This window comes from Eschscholzia californica, unplaced genomic scaffold, assembly GCF_041429995.1.
Source record: "Eschscholzia californica isolate CP2 unplaced genomic scaffold, dmEscCali1.0.p SCAF_4, whole genome shotgun sequence".
NCBI classification, from domain to species: domain Eukaryota; kingdom Viridiplantae; phylum Streptophyta; class Magnoliopsida; order Ranunculales; family Papaveraceae; genus Eschscholzia; species Eschscholzia californica.
Window position 1 is genome coordinate 4711642 of NW_028238461.1, and position 13470 is coordinate 4725111.

General features: G+C 34.9%; 4 protein-coding genes across 4 annotated transcripts; 1 reads left to right on the forward strand and 3 right to left on the reverse strand.

Annotated features, from left to right (window-relative positions):
- On the reverse strand, nucleotides 1–681 carry LOC147541839 (protein FAR1-RELATED SEQUENCE 2-like). The gene has a single exon (XM_086632503.1). It carries the CDS (start codon nucleotides 679–681, stop codon nucleotides 1–3), a length of 681 nt encoding a protein of 226 aa, XP_086488629.1.
- A 423-nt stretch (nucleotides 682–1104) lies between these two features.
- LOC147541840 (uncharacterized) lies at nucleotides 1105–3030 on the forward strand (the record flags this gene model as incomplete). The annotated part of the gene is made up of 3 exons (XM_086672953.1): nucleotides 1105–1225; nucleotides 1853–2013; nucleotides 2709–3030. Coding segments are annotated over 3 exons (390 nt in total), but the record flags the coding sequence as incomplete, so codon positions are not given.
- Nucleotides 3031–4414: 1384 nt separating this feature from the next.
- LOC147541841 (uncharacterized) lies at nucleotides 4415–4855 on the reverse strand. The gene has a single exon (XM_086632504.1). It carries the CDS (start codon nucleotides 4853–4855, stop codon nucleotides 4415–4417), a length of 441 nt encoding a protein of 146 aa, XP_086488630.1.
- Nucleotides 4856–6031: 1176 nt separating this feature from the next.
- LOC147541842 (uncharacterized) lies at nucleotides 6032–11359 on the reverse strand. The gene is made up of 4 exons (XM_086636150.1): nucleotides 11178–11359; nucleotides 10639–10737; nucleotides 8841–8995; nucleotides 6032–6338 (listed from the first exon to the last, which is right to left on the reverse strand). Exons 1-4 carry the CDS (start codon nucleotides 11275–11277, stop codon nucleotides 6240–6242), a joined length of 453 nt encoding a protein of 150 aa, XP_086492276.1. The 5' UTR covers nucleotides 11278–11359; the 3' UTR covers nucleotides 6032–6239.
- Nucleotides 11360–13470: the final 2111 nt, after the last annotated feature.

The following is a 13470-nucleotide window of genomic DNA, read 5'->3' on the forward strand; positions in this document are numbered from 1 at the left end:
CTAGCTTTCATTTTTTTTCTTATTCATTCTTACAGTTGGTTTCAACCTGTTAACTCGTGGGCGTTCTTTGCGGGCAGTTACCAGCGGATCAAGGATGGTATTGTTGCAACCACTTTCTTCGAACGTATCATTAGTCTTATTTGAAGCATTTGGATCACTTGGTTGAATTATCATATGCATCTTCATCTCATTTTCGACCCATTTAGAAATTCTTACAAAACGGTCTTCATTCTCTGAAGCGACGTTTGCTAGTTCATCAAGTTTGTGGCTCAACTCATAATATCGTGATTGTTCTGTGGTCCTACTTAGAGCATCGACTCCAATGCCCATCTTCGAGTGACACCTACGAACATCTTTCCTCCATCTTCTAAGAACATACTTGTCAGGTAATAGGGAGATGTCATTCTGCAGTAACACAAAAATGGCATGCTTGCATAATATTCCCTTAAACTCGAACGCATGACAAGTGCATTCAACTTCAGAATTGGATCTTATGAATAAAACTGTGACAACCATTTTTTTTACATACTCTCCTATCATAATTTCTTCTCGTATGTCATACTCCATGTCGAAGTATGTCTCACGAGTTGAAATCAAACTACAATATAATTGCCTAGTAAATTTCTCTTGGAACTCTTTGAACTTTGATATAGTGTATATACTTTGAATCTGTTTCTCCATCGGTAATTTAGTTGTGCATGGGACCATTTGAGAGAAAGACTTGAAATCAGCCAATGTTTCATTTTCAATTTTTCGCTTCGAAGCACTCTCACATTGTTCCAAAAATTTCTGAGTAAATCATACCTTCTTGAATCATAATGAGTGTAACTGCCTAATTTCTGAGTGTAACTGCATAATTAGGTTTTTTGAACTGTAACTGGATGACTTTAGTTTGACAAATAAGATCCTTTTCAGTAGTTGATGGTGGTTGGATGGATCTTTTGCATATAAATTTGGCTGAATTTAGTGAATGTGAAAAGTTCCTGATTTTAGGGTTGGTTCATGAAGAAGGGGATATAACCCTAAACAAAATTTCATGATTTTAGGGTTTTCTTTAGCTTATTTGTTGACTACTGAGAGCTAGTCGGCCAGCTAAATGTGTAATTTCAATTAAATGTGGCAGATAACAAAGGAAATTATGATGTTAAGGTCTCTGGTGTGAAGATATCTCCAGATCCAGTTATCAGGGGCAAAGAAGCCACCTTTAGCATTTCTGCATCTACTGGTAATACTTCTGACATCCAATGTCAAATTTGAAGATTTTCTACCTCTTTTATGTATTAGTAGTCCATTGTGTTGTTTGTTCGTGTCTTTCTTGTCTGCTATGAAAATCTGAACGTGAATTATGCAATAAAATGACAATCTTCAAAGTTGGAAAACTTCGAAGTTTCATCTACTGTCGATTAAACACTTAAGAAATTTGTCATTTTTGAAACTTATTGCTGTTGCTGTAAATTTGATTTGTATCTGTTCGTGTTTTTTTATCTTACATAATCAGGGCTATGAATGTTCAGTTCACCTCACAACTTTTCTTAATGAGGTTGCGAATATTCCGAGAAACACTTAAAAAATGCTCCCCACGCGTGAATACTCCTTTCCTTTTGTACCCACACAAATAGTTCAGCTTCAAGGCATGCATGAACAAGATAAAGAGAGTCAAAATCTTCCTGGATTTGCCCAAAAGTTCTCCACAAAGGCTAAATAGTGTATTACTTCCCTAAACATCTCAATTCATCAACAAATCCCAAATAATTTATGCTGGAACGAGGATAGGGATATGTGAATGCTGACTATCGGCATGGCTTGTTTATCTTGAGTTTTTGGCTATGAATCACATTGTTTTTCCTTGCAGCACAAGCGCTCGAAGAAGGGGAGTTGGTGATAGAGGTTTCGTACTTCGGATTGCACATTCATACTGAGACCCATGATCTTTGCAGTGAGACAACTTGTCCTACCTCGAAAGGGAACTTTGTGATCTCCCACTCCCAGGCCTTACCTGGATTCACTCCAGCAGTAAGTCATCATTCCTTCTTGATTCTTTTGATTTATTTTAAGCGTCTCGCTTATTAAATTTGCAGATTTTGTAATGCATTCGTAGAAAGAACTAACAGACCATTATGACTACTCGGCGCACAAATAAGATTATAAGCTACCCATGTTCTGTTGTGATAACTTTTCATGATATACCATTTGTTTTGTGTCTGGTTCATCAATAAAGCGTTAAACGCGTTTGAGGGGTTGCGATACGTGCAGCCTCGCTGGGGTGCATCTGGACTCTGACGTAGGACCCTTCGAACAGTCGGGAGGATCTAGTGATCTACATAAACCTTTGAAGTTCTGAACTATTTCAAGGACGGTACGATGTAAAACAATGTTGTTACGTTTACATTATTGTAGACTCATATAGTGTTCCGCATCGGGCTTTGAAATTCACAACCACGTCAAATTTACCAAAGAACGCCCTAGTCTCGGACAAGTTCTCTTGATAAGCTATCTTCGAAAACTGTTCTTAAAGCACGTTGGTGTCAGCGACGAGGTTTGAATATATTTTGGTTTCCATCTAGAAAGATCAAACTGTGTAGTTCTTAACTAAATATGTTCTTTAAACGGTTGATTCTTGTGTAAATTTGTTTGTGTTAACCTAACAATCTTCTCAGAGATTATACTCTTGCTAATGTCTTAACTAGGAATGTATTAATATGATGCAGGGAAAATACAGTTTGAAGATGAAGTTATTTGGCAAAAACAACCAGCAATTGACATGCATTGGCTTTGATTTCCAAATAAAGAGGGCACCATCAGTAGCTGAAATTTGAAAGCCTATAAGATAAGTTCTTCCATCATACGTATATCAACTGAAATCGGCGTGTAAATGAAAAAAAAAAAAATACAATAAAGACTCTTGTTAGGGTTTTAATTGTGTAACTCTTTCTTCTAAGAAAGAATTGAATCTGCAGGTTTATATTAATGTGTTGGTGAAACTATCAGTTGATTGTGCTATCAAGTTAATTTATTTCGGTTCAGAGCTCTCTCCCCCTCTCGTGTTTCTCTACATTTTAGATATTGTAAGCTCCAAGGTTTGTTGTTCATAATAAGTTATCCAAATATGTTCTTCGACTTGAATACAAATTTTTTTTTTTTTTTTTTGCCTAAACTATTTTTTGTTTCCTCCTATAGTACGTTATGACCACAACTAAAACATTATCAACAAGCACAACACAGTATAGGTGTTTATATAGACATTATGAACTACTGTGCTATCTAAATATTTTCATAATACGCTATTTTCTAATTCAGTCAATTTCATCTGAGGCGCGTAGAAAAGGTGGAGGGAGAAAACGTCATTTCGAGTTCGAGTCCATGGACCTCTTGCCTGTGTTTAACTGAGATGGGATGTATTCTATTTTCAGTTGGTCATTTTCATGTGCGGCACATAAAAAAGGAGGGACGGAGCAAACGTCACATTTTCACGTGTGTCACGTATAGGGAGAAATTGTCATTTCCAGTCCGTGAATCTCTTGCCTAGTTTTTGCAGAGATAGGATGTTCGACCCATTTCTGGGTCTTAAAGGGGCCTTTGGCCCAGACTCCTGGAAAACTCGTCGGTACTGGATGCCAACTTTGGTGAGCTTTTATTTGAAAGAAAATTTCGTAAATCATAAAGGCCTTCAGACCGGACATAACACGGTGAAGGGATTAAAAGTGGACCAATAAAAAATAAATACACTGAACTGTAATTAAAAGGAGATCAAGGCGGAAGACGCTAGACCACGAGGGTCAGTAGTGGAACTTCTAGGACAATGTGAGAGGGTGATTAATCGGCTTCTTAGCTTTACACATAGCAACTCCAGATCGGCTTCTTATCTTCAACAAAAAAAAACTCCAGATCGGTTTGGATCCTCCACGGGGCAATTTCATCGCCCTTAGAATGTTAGATAGAAGAGAAATTAGAATTCTAGAATCACTTTCCAAAACAAAAGAGTACAACTTAAGTTGAACGCCTAACTGGAACCCCAACTCCAAAGCATTCATTTAGGTCTTTACGGTTCTCCTCAGTTTCACCATTTGTCTTTTTTCCTTAATTCGGATTGTCGAAGATAAATTGAGGAGAAATATTGTGTTAACTATAAGTTGATGATAGATAAAATACTATTAGCATATATCTTACAGCTAGTGGTGTCATTTCAAGTTATAAAACGTTCTTACAGTTCAAGCTTTATTTATATCCCACTTAAATGGATCGGGCAATTAATCTAAGTCAATCATTGTCGCGAGTCAACTGCACAGATCAGACAAAAACAAACATAAAAAAAAATCTGACGCAAACGGATTCAGATCTCGAAGAAGGTTTCTTATCTAAATTTGAAAGAAAAAAACACTACCTAAGGTAAAAAGATATTCCCTAAATTTTAAGTTTATGGAACTTGAGAAGGACTTGTTCTCCAAAATCCATCACCAAGCAATTTATACAACATTTCTTCTTCCAAATCAAGTACTTCTTTACTTGACCAATCTTCATCATATTCATCACTAAGTATAGAACAAACCTTATTTTGTAAATCTATATCATCTCCATAGCAATTATAATCACACCCTAAATTCTTCATCTTCTTCTTTCGCTTTTTTCGGACTTTCAAAGATTTCTTGAAAATCCCACATGGTAATCTATACATGATTAGAATTAACAAGTTCATGATTCCCCATGGACAACAACACCAGATTGCTGCACATTCTGCTGTTGTTCCTCCTGCTATTTCTCCGAATTTGATCTTTCGGGGTTTTCTTGGATATTGTTTCGGAATTAGCGATTGATTTCTATCTGAATTTGAAGATCGATTTTCTGTTTTTTGAGTCATAATTGAATATGAAAATGGAACTAAACAAGGAAGATATGTATAGAAAAAGAGGAAATTAATTGGGTACTTGAATCGGTTCAAACTCAAAGATGATAATTGGAGAAAAAAAGAAATCTAATAACAGAGACCAATATTAATGGAATTTTTGATGATCTTCTAATGATTTGTTCCTTTTCCTTTTTCTCTTTAGAAATGAGAAGGATTTATTAAGAGCCATTTGTTAGATGGTTAGTCAGTTTCATGACAATGAGAGAGACAATTATTATTATTATTATTATTTGTGAATGCGACCTGCATTAGTCATTACTAGGCATTGATAAACATCAAGATGTGATGAACACGATAACCGCCTAACTTAAACCAATTATTAAAGGGGCCTTAAAGCCCCACAACATGGAGCCTAAGCCCGACAAACTTATTATTGTTTATACCTTTAATAACCCAAAAGACACAACACCTACTCAATTTTGGCAGTTATTTCAAGTTGAGTCCTCTTTTTGAAGGGATGTGTCCCTATAACCCAAAAGACACATGCACCTACCCGATTCTTATATAAACAACCAAAATTCATTCCTGGAATTTCAAAGAGAGAAGTATCCGAGTGAAGTTATAATATTCAAGTGTCTAGAAGATCCACTCTCATCAGTCCAAGAGCTCATATAATTTACGAAGGTTCGCCCGCTTTCAGAATATAGAAGTACCATCTTGAATTCTGAAAGGATAGTCATTATATCCTGAAGGCATACACCCTAACTGTTGGTATTGTTACGGGGGTGTAAAATATCTTTATGAAAGAAATTTTATTCTCGCCTCGACTCCATTGATTTTGTCTACCTCGATTAATCCGAAAGAAGGATTATTGATAAGTCAGAATCCACTTATAGTCTATCGCTCTATAACTTAGAGAAAGGAAGTTCCCTACTTCAACTCAGACTATGTCTTAAACAAGACAAGACATAGAGAAAGTGAACTCGAATCATAACTAGAGGAACAACAAGTGCTCCCTGTAGTTTTATCTAGCAAAATCGGTTGTGTTCCCCAATTTTACCTATAAAATTCGTGGAACCCGCTTAAGCTTGGGGTGGGGGGGGGGGGTTGAGGGGGAGTGCAATATAAGAAGACAAACATGAGAGTTAAGAACCAAAATTAATAAACTTAACAGAATTCAGCCTAGAATTGCTTCAAAGTATTCCTTATTGTAAAAATAACAAGGTAAGAAGGATCAAACCATAGAATTGAGTGTGAGAGCTCTAAACCAAAATAGATAACGTACAAGATTAACTGCATTCAACTGACACCCTCCCCAAAATCATCTTTATTCGGAAAAAAAGAACAAGGTAAAACTATAAAAAGAGATGTCAAACCCAAACAATAGAGTGTTCATTTATTGTATTTGTTCATCGGTAATCTGGAAAGCAATAGCAATGCATGTCAAAGGTTGATCATCTTGGTCGTATAAATCAATTTGTACCGTATATTTTGCCTGCATCACAATCATTTAGGGATTAGCAACCGTCAAAACCTGTGACTTGATTCCTAGGTTAACCATATATACTGGTTGAAGAATATAAGTAGTACACAGATTGATCTTAGGAGAGAGAAAGTATAATATTTCCATTAAAGATTTACTTATAATTACACTAAATGAGACCGTTTCCATCAAATGAGATAGCAGTTTGAATTGTTAAATTTGTGGTCATCCAACTCAAAACCAATTGGCAATGATCGGAGCGGACCTATACATTATATTCTTCGTTACCCCTTCTCTCATGTGAGACTATTCTCACATGAATATGCTTCGTACTATTTATACTTTGTATGTCTACTACTCCACTGCTACGTAACAATGCATTTATCAAATTTATTTTATTAGTAACATAGGATTATATAGGTTCGATGAAGTAATGACCTTAATCATATTTTTGTCAAATGTCTTTTGGTTTATGCGTATGTTTCCACGAGGAAAAATGGAGAATTCACGTTGTTCTTTTGAATTGTTTTCGGAAGACAAATTGAAAATGCATACTGTTATTTATTACTAAACAGTTTGTCAGATCTAAAGGATAAAATGCATAACATTTTTTTCTCACAAGGTAAATTGTAAATGTATAAGAAAAATGTTATTTGTTCGCTAATGTGTTTGTTAAATGCAAAAGACAAAATACAAAATATTGGGTATGGAGATACGGAGAGACAGATCTGCTGGGAAACTATTAGTCTAAAAAAACGTACATTAAGAAGGTGTTGGAATATTTTGGTATGACTGAGGCAAAACCTGTCAGTACTCTATTGCCAGTACTCTAAAAAAACTATCACCGACAACTGATGAAGAGACAAAGTACATGTCTCGGGTGCCTTATGCTAGTGCAGCAGGTAGCATTATGTATGTTATGGTGTTAGTTTAGTCATCAGATACACGGGCAGACCTGGGAAAGGTCATTGGCAGGCTGTGAAATTGATACTGCGTATCTGGGAGGAATTACGGACATTAGTCTGGTTTACGACAGAAGAGCTTACACTTCTGGTTTTATAGTTGGATTTGTGGATTCAGATTTTCGAGGGGATCTTGATAGGAAGAGATCGCTGACGGGATATATGTTCACACTCTACGGGAGTGTCATAAGTTGGAGAGCAGTGTTGCAATCAGTAGTAGCCCTGTCTATAACAGAAGCTGAATACATGGCAACAACAGAGGCGGTGAAGGAGCCAATATGACTGAGTGTTTTAGTTGGTGATTTGGGTCTGCAGCAGGAGGTGCCAGAGGTCTACTTCGACAACCAGAGTGAAATTCATTTGACCAAAAATCAAGTGTATCACGAGAGAACTAAACACATTGATGTCAGGTATCACTTTATCAAGGACGTGATTGAAGAAGGAAAAATCACTATGAAGAAGGTTTCCACGGCAGATAATCTAACAGATATGTTGACCAAGGCATTTACAACTTTCAAGTTTAAGACTTGATTGAAATTTCTAGATGTTGAACCCTAGCAGGGCTGGAGGGTCGACGACTCAGAGGCGTTGAGCTATGATGGTGGCAGATTTAAGTCAAGAGGAGCATATTCAAGTCAAGGTGGAGAATTTTTGAAAGTGACTTGAATATGGGTTGATATCGAACCCGGTTTACGACCCGCCAACCCGTTTGCCGAATTTTGCACCCGTAACCGAAGCTGATTATTGAGACAGGATCTAACAAATATTATATTGAGAATCTTAAAACAAATATTTCTCTAAATTAAAACCAAAAAATAATTATTATAAAATAGATAGAATTTCTTCTTAAAATTAGTATTATTCATCAATCTTATAAAAAGAATCTTATGTGAGATGAATACTTATCAATATTATCAAAAGAGAGAAAAAATTTGATACGAGAAATTTAAGATAGTAATTGATTTTGATAATCTTGTCTAAAACAGAAAATTCCACTCGAATATCTAGAACCATATTTAATTATTTTAATTAACTTATTTTTATCAAATAATTTTGTTGAGTAAAATAGAGTTGTGTATAACATGGAAAAGAAGAATTTGTATTTGATTTTTGTTTCTTGTGTTGATTAGTAATTTAGGACATTAATTTAAGGAAAATTTTGAAGGGCCCCCCATTCTGGTTAAAAGGGTCCCTCTTGTGAATTCGGTGCGAGCCCGCCGAATTCACAATTCGATTCGAGTCCACCGAAATCGCAAAATAGTTTATTGGAGTAGAAATTCGGTGAGCTAGGGCCGAGGAGTCTCTTGTATAATTGGTGGGCTCGGGCCGAAAGATTTCTTGTGAATTCCGTGAGCAAGTACCGAATTCACAAGGAGTGGCCTTTTAACAAGAATGGGAGGGCCCTTTAAAACTTCCTTTAACTTAATTAGTTTTATTTAGTTACTTTTGTGCTATAGTTGTGTTGAGTAAAAATAGAGTTTCATATAGTATAGCATCCATACAATTCAGTAGAAAAGTTCAAAAGTATGAAAAAGGAGTGTTGCATGCTTACAAGTGGTAATTCTCCAAATAAGGGGTAGGACATCACAAAGCTCCCTATAGGGACGGGGCAACTTGTAACGTCGCAAAGGTCAGAAGTCTTAGAAAGGATCTTGATAAATCCAAGCTTAACCACGATCATATAAGTCGCTCCCTCTAGGCTTGTATCTGCACCAAAAGAGTCAAAAGACCATAAATATAGTATATATTTTCATAGTATGACAACCCATTTAAGTCAGCCTCGTCATTTAGATAGGTCTGGCCTGCCCGTGGTTTGGACCGGGTCTGGGTGTGCAAGATACGTGTGGTATTTTGAAGGTGTGCAAAAAATGTGTGTGATCTTGTGCATGTGCGAAATACGTATGTGAACTTTCTTCATTTTTTTTTTGAAAAAATTGAGTTTCAAATTCAATTCAATTTAAAACACTTGTGTATACGACACACGTGGAGTATTTTTGGTTGTAGTCGGGTCATAAGCATCATCACAAATTTTATCGGGGTTTCTTACATGTTTGGATTCTTTATTTTTAATTTTATAAATATGCATTAGTTTGATCTTAGAGCATCTCCAATGCAAAACTCAAAAAGAAAAATCTAATTGACTTATGTGCCAAGTCTCAATTGAGATTCTCTTTGATGAATGGCTAGATTGAGTGTCTCTAATTTAAGTCCTTCTCCAATGTAACTAAAAAAAACTCTAATAGTTACACATATCACACATACGTTTAATAGGAAAAAGTGGTTGGGAAAGAAAAGTTTTCTGTTGTCCAAAAATTAAATTTGATGACTAGGACTGTTAAGACTCTCGAAAGAGATCTCAAAAATAGAGTTTGCAATTGAGACATCTCGAAATCAAAGGCTTCCACATCATCTAAAGATCTCAGTTGAATTTTGCATTGGAGAGGTTTTTTCTATAAAAACTCTGAAGTCCTAGGCGACACTTAAGATTTTAAGATTGAGTGTTGCATTGGAGATGCTCCTGGTGCTTGATATTGCTTATTTCTTTGGGTGCATAGCTTTTATGCTTTTCTAAGTGGACAACCAAATTTGTTATCTGGACAAAATTTCTTTTGGGTGTAAAAATAATATATTAATTTACGTGGACAACCAAATCTCTCTCTCTAACTACTTCCTACCCTTTACGCCATCATCACCATGGAAGTGGGGAGTAAAATTCCTCTGCAGAACCACCGATCCATGAACATCTTTCTTTTTCTTGAGAGATAAGAACAACATTCGTGCCTATTAGATTACCTATTTCTTATCCTCTCTAGTTATGTCAAACATTAGAATGTTTGGGTTATGTGGGTTTTAGGATTTAGGTATTTTGGTATGTCTTCTTCCTATTTACTTGGTATCTAGAGTCTGAAAATCAAATTAAACATATTACTTGTGATAGAAAAACAGATTAATTTGTGTAAGGGTAGTTCCTCTCTAGATTATATCATGATTTGTTTCTCCACTGGTTTATTAAGCAGAAAACTATAGAAGAAGCAAAACAGTAAGATGAACTGAGAAGAATAAGTTATTATTCTTATTAGGGGTTTAGTATTTTTTTTTTATGCATCAAATTATAAAAATAAATAGTTAAGATAATTAGAGTTTCTGTTGTTGGGGAGTCTTGATTCATCAAGAAAAATACCATCGATTAAGGTGGTGGTTGTTGGAAAGAGAAAGCATTCTTGAATTACAAGAAATAAATTATCTCTTTAAAAAATAATTAATTATATGTCAACCTCATATATTTGTGGACATAAGAGAACTGTTTGTCCACATATTGTCCACCATAAACAAAGGAAGTTAGAAATTACCCGTAGATGCAAAAACGTTAATAGTATATGATTCTCCCACGATAGGTTGTTTTGGAGATATCTCGATACCAGAGACGTTCACAGGTTCCGAGGCTCCACCTATAATTCATGAAATCATATTATTGTCTTCGCTAATTAGTAGTTCAAAACAAAGAGTCCTCTCAGGTCTAGCAAGGGTTCGAATGGAGAACCTGAGAGAGAGCATGAGGAGATGGCGGTTATGTGGGTGGTTGTGTGGGTGGGGGTGTAGCCGGTGGTGGTAGTGTGGCCGATGGTGGCGCGGTGGGTGACGGTAGAGAAATGAATTAAGAAGATGGATATAAAAGAACTGTCCTAGAAATTCACTAGGTATAAGTGTTATTAGCAACATTTCAAATGGCTGGGCTTAGATTTTATACTTGTTTTGAAATCTAAAATAAATAGGTTTTTGTTCATCCTATTTAAAGAATCAAACATCTAACTTACTATGCTAAAATATTAGATTGTAAATATCAAAATTTAACAAAAGAAAAACATGCAGCTTAAGATGAATAATTTACTGCATATTTCGTAATCATAATCTATCTTTTGAACCGAAGGCTTGATCAGTAAAGCAACGAGAACGAAGAGAAAAACGAACTTGAACGAAATTATCGCCATATAAATTCAGAAAAATTATTGAGTAAAGAAGGAGAAAGGGACTAGAATTCAAAATTAATGGGGAGAGTACCCTAACTTGAGAAAGATAATAGAACACTTCTAAGGTACGGATATATTTATAATAAAGCTGGGAGAGTGCAAATTACAAATGTAACCTTGAAAGTAAAACTAAATACAAATATATACTACACAATAGCTACTATTCAACAACAGGTTTTTACTGTCAACAGTTAGTAGCCCAAGTGGTTCCAATGTGTTGACATAAACTCCAGAAAGTCCTGGAGGTCCTAAGTTCGAATCACCAGAGAAGGTGGAATCTTTGGTTATTTGAATTGGGATTGGATTATTAGGGTGTAAATAATGTTGTTGGGCTTTAGGCCATGTTCTAGTTGGTGTTTGAGTGAGTGCCAAAACATACGTAGATCGTAGTTTGACTTTCAAAAAAAAAAGAAAACAACAGGTTTTTACTAACAATCATCTTACTTGTTTCAAGTAGAGAGAAATTTGCTTTACAATAATAAAGAACTCTGAAACACCAATAAAAAAAAATTGTTTATAGGAGAAATAAGAGTATTACATTTGCCCAAATACAATTTTAAATGATTGTTTTCGAAATTTTGCTAGACCAAAGTAGAATTAGTAACATACTTTTTGTTAGATAGTTAGAGAGTAAAGATATGGATTTGCTTAGTAGCAATTTGGTAAACGTTTTAATTTTAATTTTATTTTTAAGAAGTGGGTAGAGAAATCTGAAAGGTTGTTATTTGTGAAACAAAATATTGAAGATTTGGTAGAGGAGATGTGAAAGGTGGGAGCGCAAGAACCACCAAAGTAGAGAGAGTAGTAGTTGGTGCATGGGCTGACCAGCTCTCACAAACCCAATAATGCATACTGGAAAACTTGCATTATCTCTTAAAAAAGTTTTCTTTTTTTCTGTTGAAAGATCTCTTAAAAAAGGTTAAGATGGAGAAGATAAGGTTGAGATATAAAAGCAAATATGGCAATTCATGATTCATAAATGATTCTCTGTATAGTTAGTAAATGAATCAAGATAGGAATCCGATTTATAGAGAAAATTAGATATGTAATGTTAGTTATTCTTTCTCTCAATTCAAAATATGAAACTTCACCTAATTCTAATTTTTGTTCTAAGTTCTTATACAATTCAATATTAGATTTTTGGGGACCGGATGGAGAAGATAGAGAGAGATGACAAACCAGCCATGGAGAAATCGAAATTTCCAACAAGTAGAGAGAGAAACTACCGAGAGATTTTTGTTGTTGTTGAGAGAACTGCCGAGAAATCATAATACATTATGAACAATCATAATGAATTATTAGAATTCACAAATTTCACAAGTGAAAGAGGTATTTTGATCTAGAAAAAATTGGCTTTGACCTCTTACTGATGAAGTTATTTTGTGAAAGGGGCAAACATCCATAAATTTGAGTTAAAACCCCAAAAAATATGGACCTAAATAATAAAATAAACCCACTCAAATTTATAATACTATAAAAGCCCAAATTTTAACAATTAATAGAAATCAAGTCCAATTCCGGATCTCTATGCTCAAAATTCAATCTCTAGGCTTACCCATTATATCTTAACACCATTTATGTCCTTCTATATAGACCCTTCTATTTATTCAACAAATTTCACTTATTCCTCTTTTTTCCCACTAGTCAAATTTTTCCACTCTTTTTTTTTATTTGTTGAAGAGTCAAATTTTTCCACTCTCCTCACAGAACTTGTTGTTCCTCATGGTGAAATATTAGCATTTGGTTTCAGGAAGTTTTGGTCGTCTTCGACCTTCATCTTCTTCAAAGCATCATCATCAAAACTCATCTACAACATCAATCTCCATTTTCTACATCTGGTTCGTCCATATTTATTATTTATTTCATCTTTATTCATTTCAAGTTTTAAGATCGTCATAATCTTTTATATTCATCTTAAAGAAATTTGGTTTCATCTTAAAAAACTATTTTGTTTTGGGCTTTTAACATCAACTACATTCATTTTCAAAGTTTTAGTCTTCATTATCGCTTGTTCACTACATAAATCACTACACCTAAATATCTTCACCATATTATTACTTCTCTGTGCATATAACGAATTGTGATCGAATTAATATTGTTTTTTTTTTTTTTCCTGATTTTAGAAGGTATGCATGCGGATGGAGGTTGATAGAA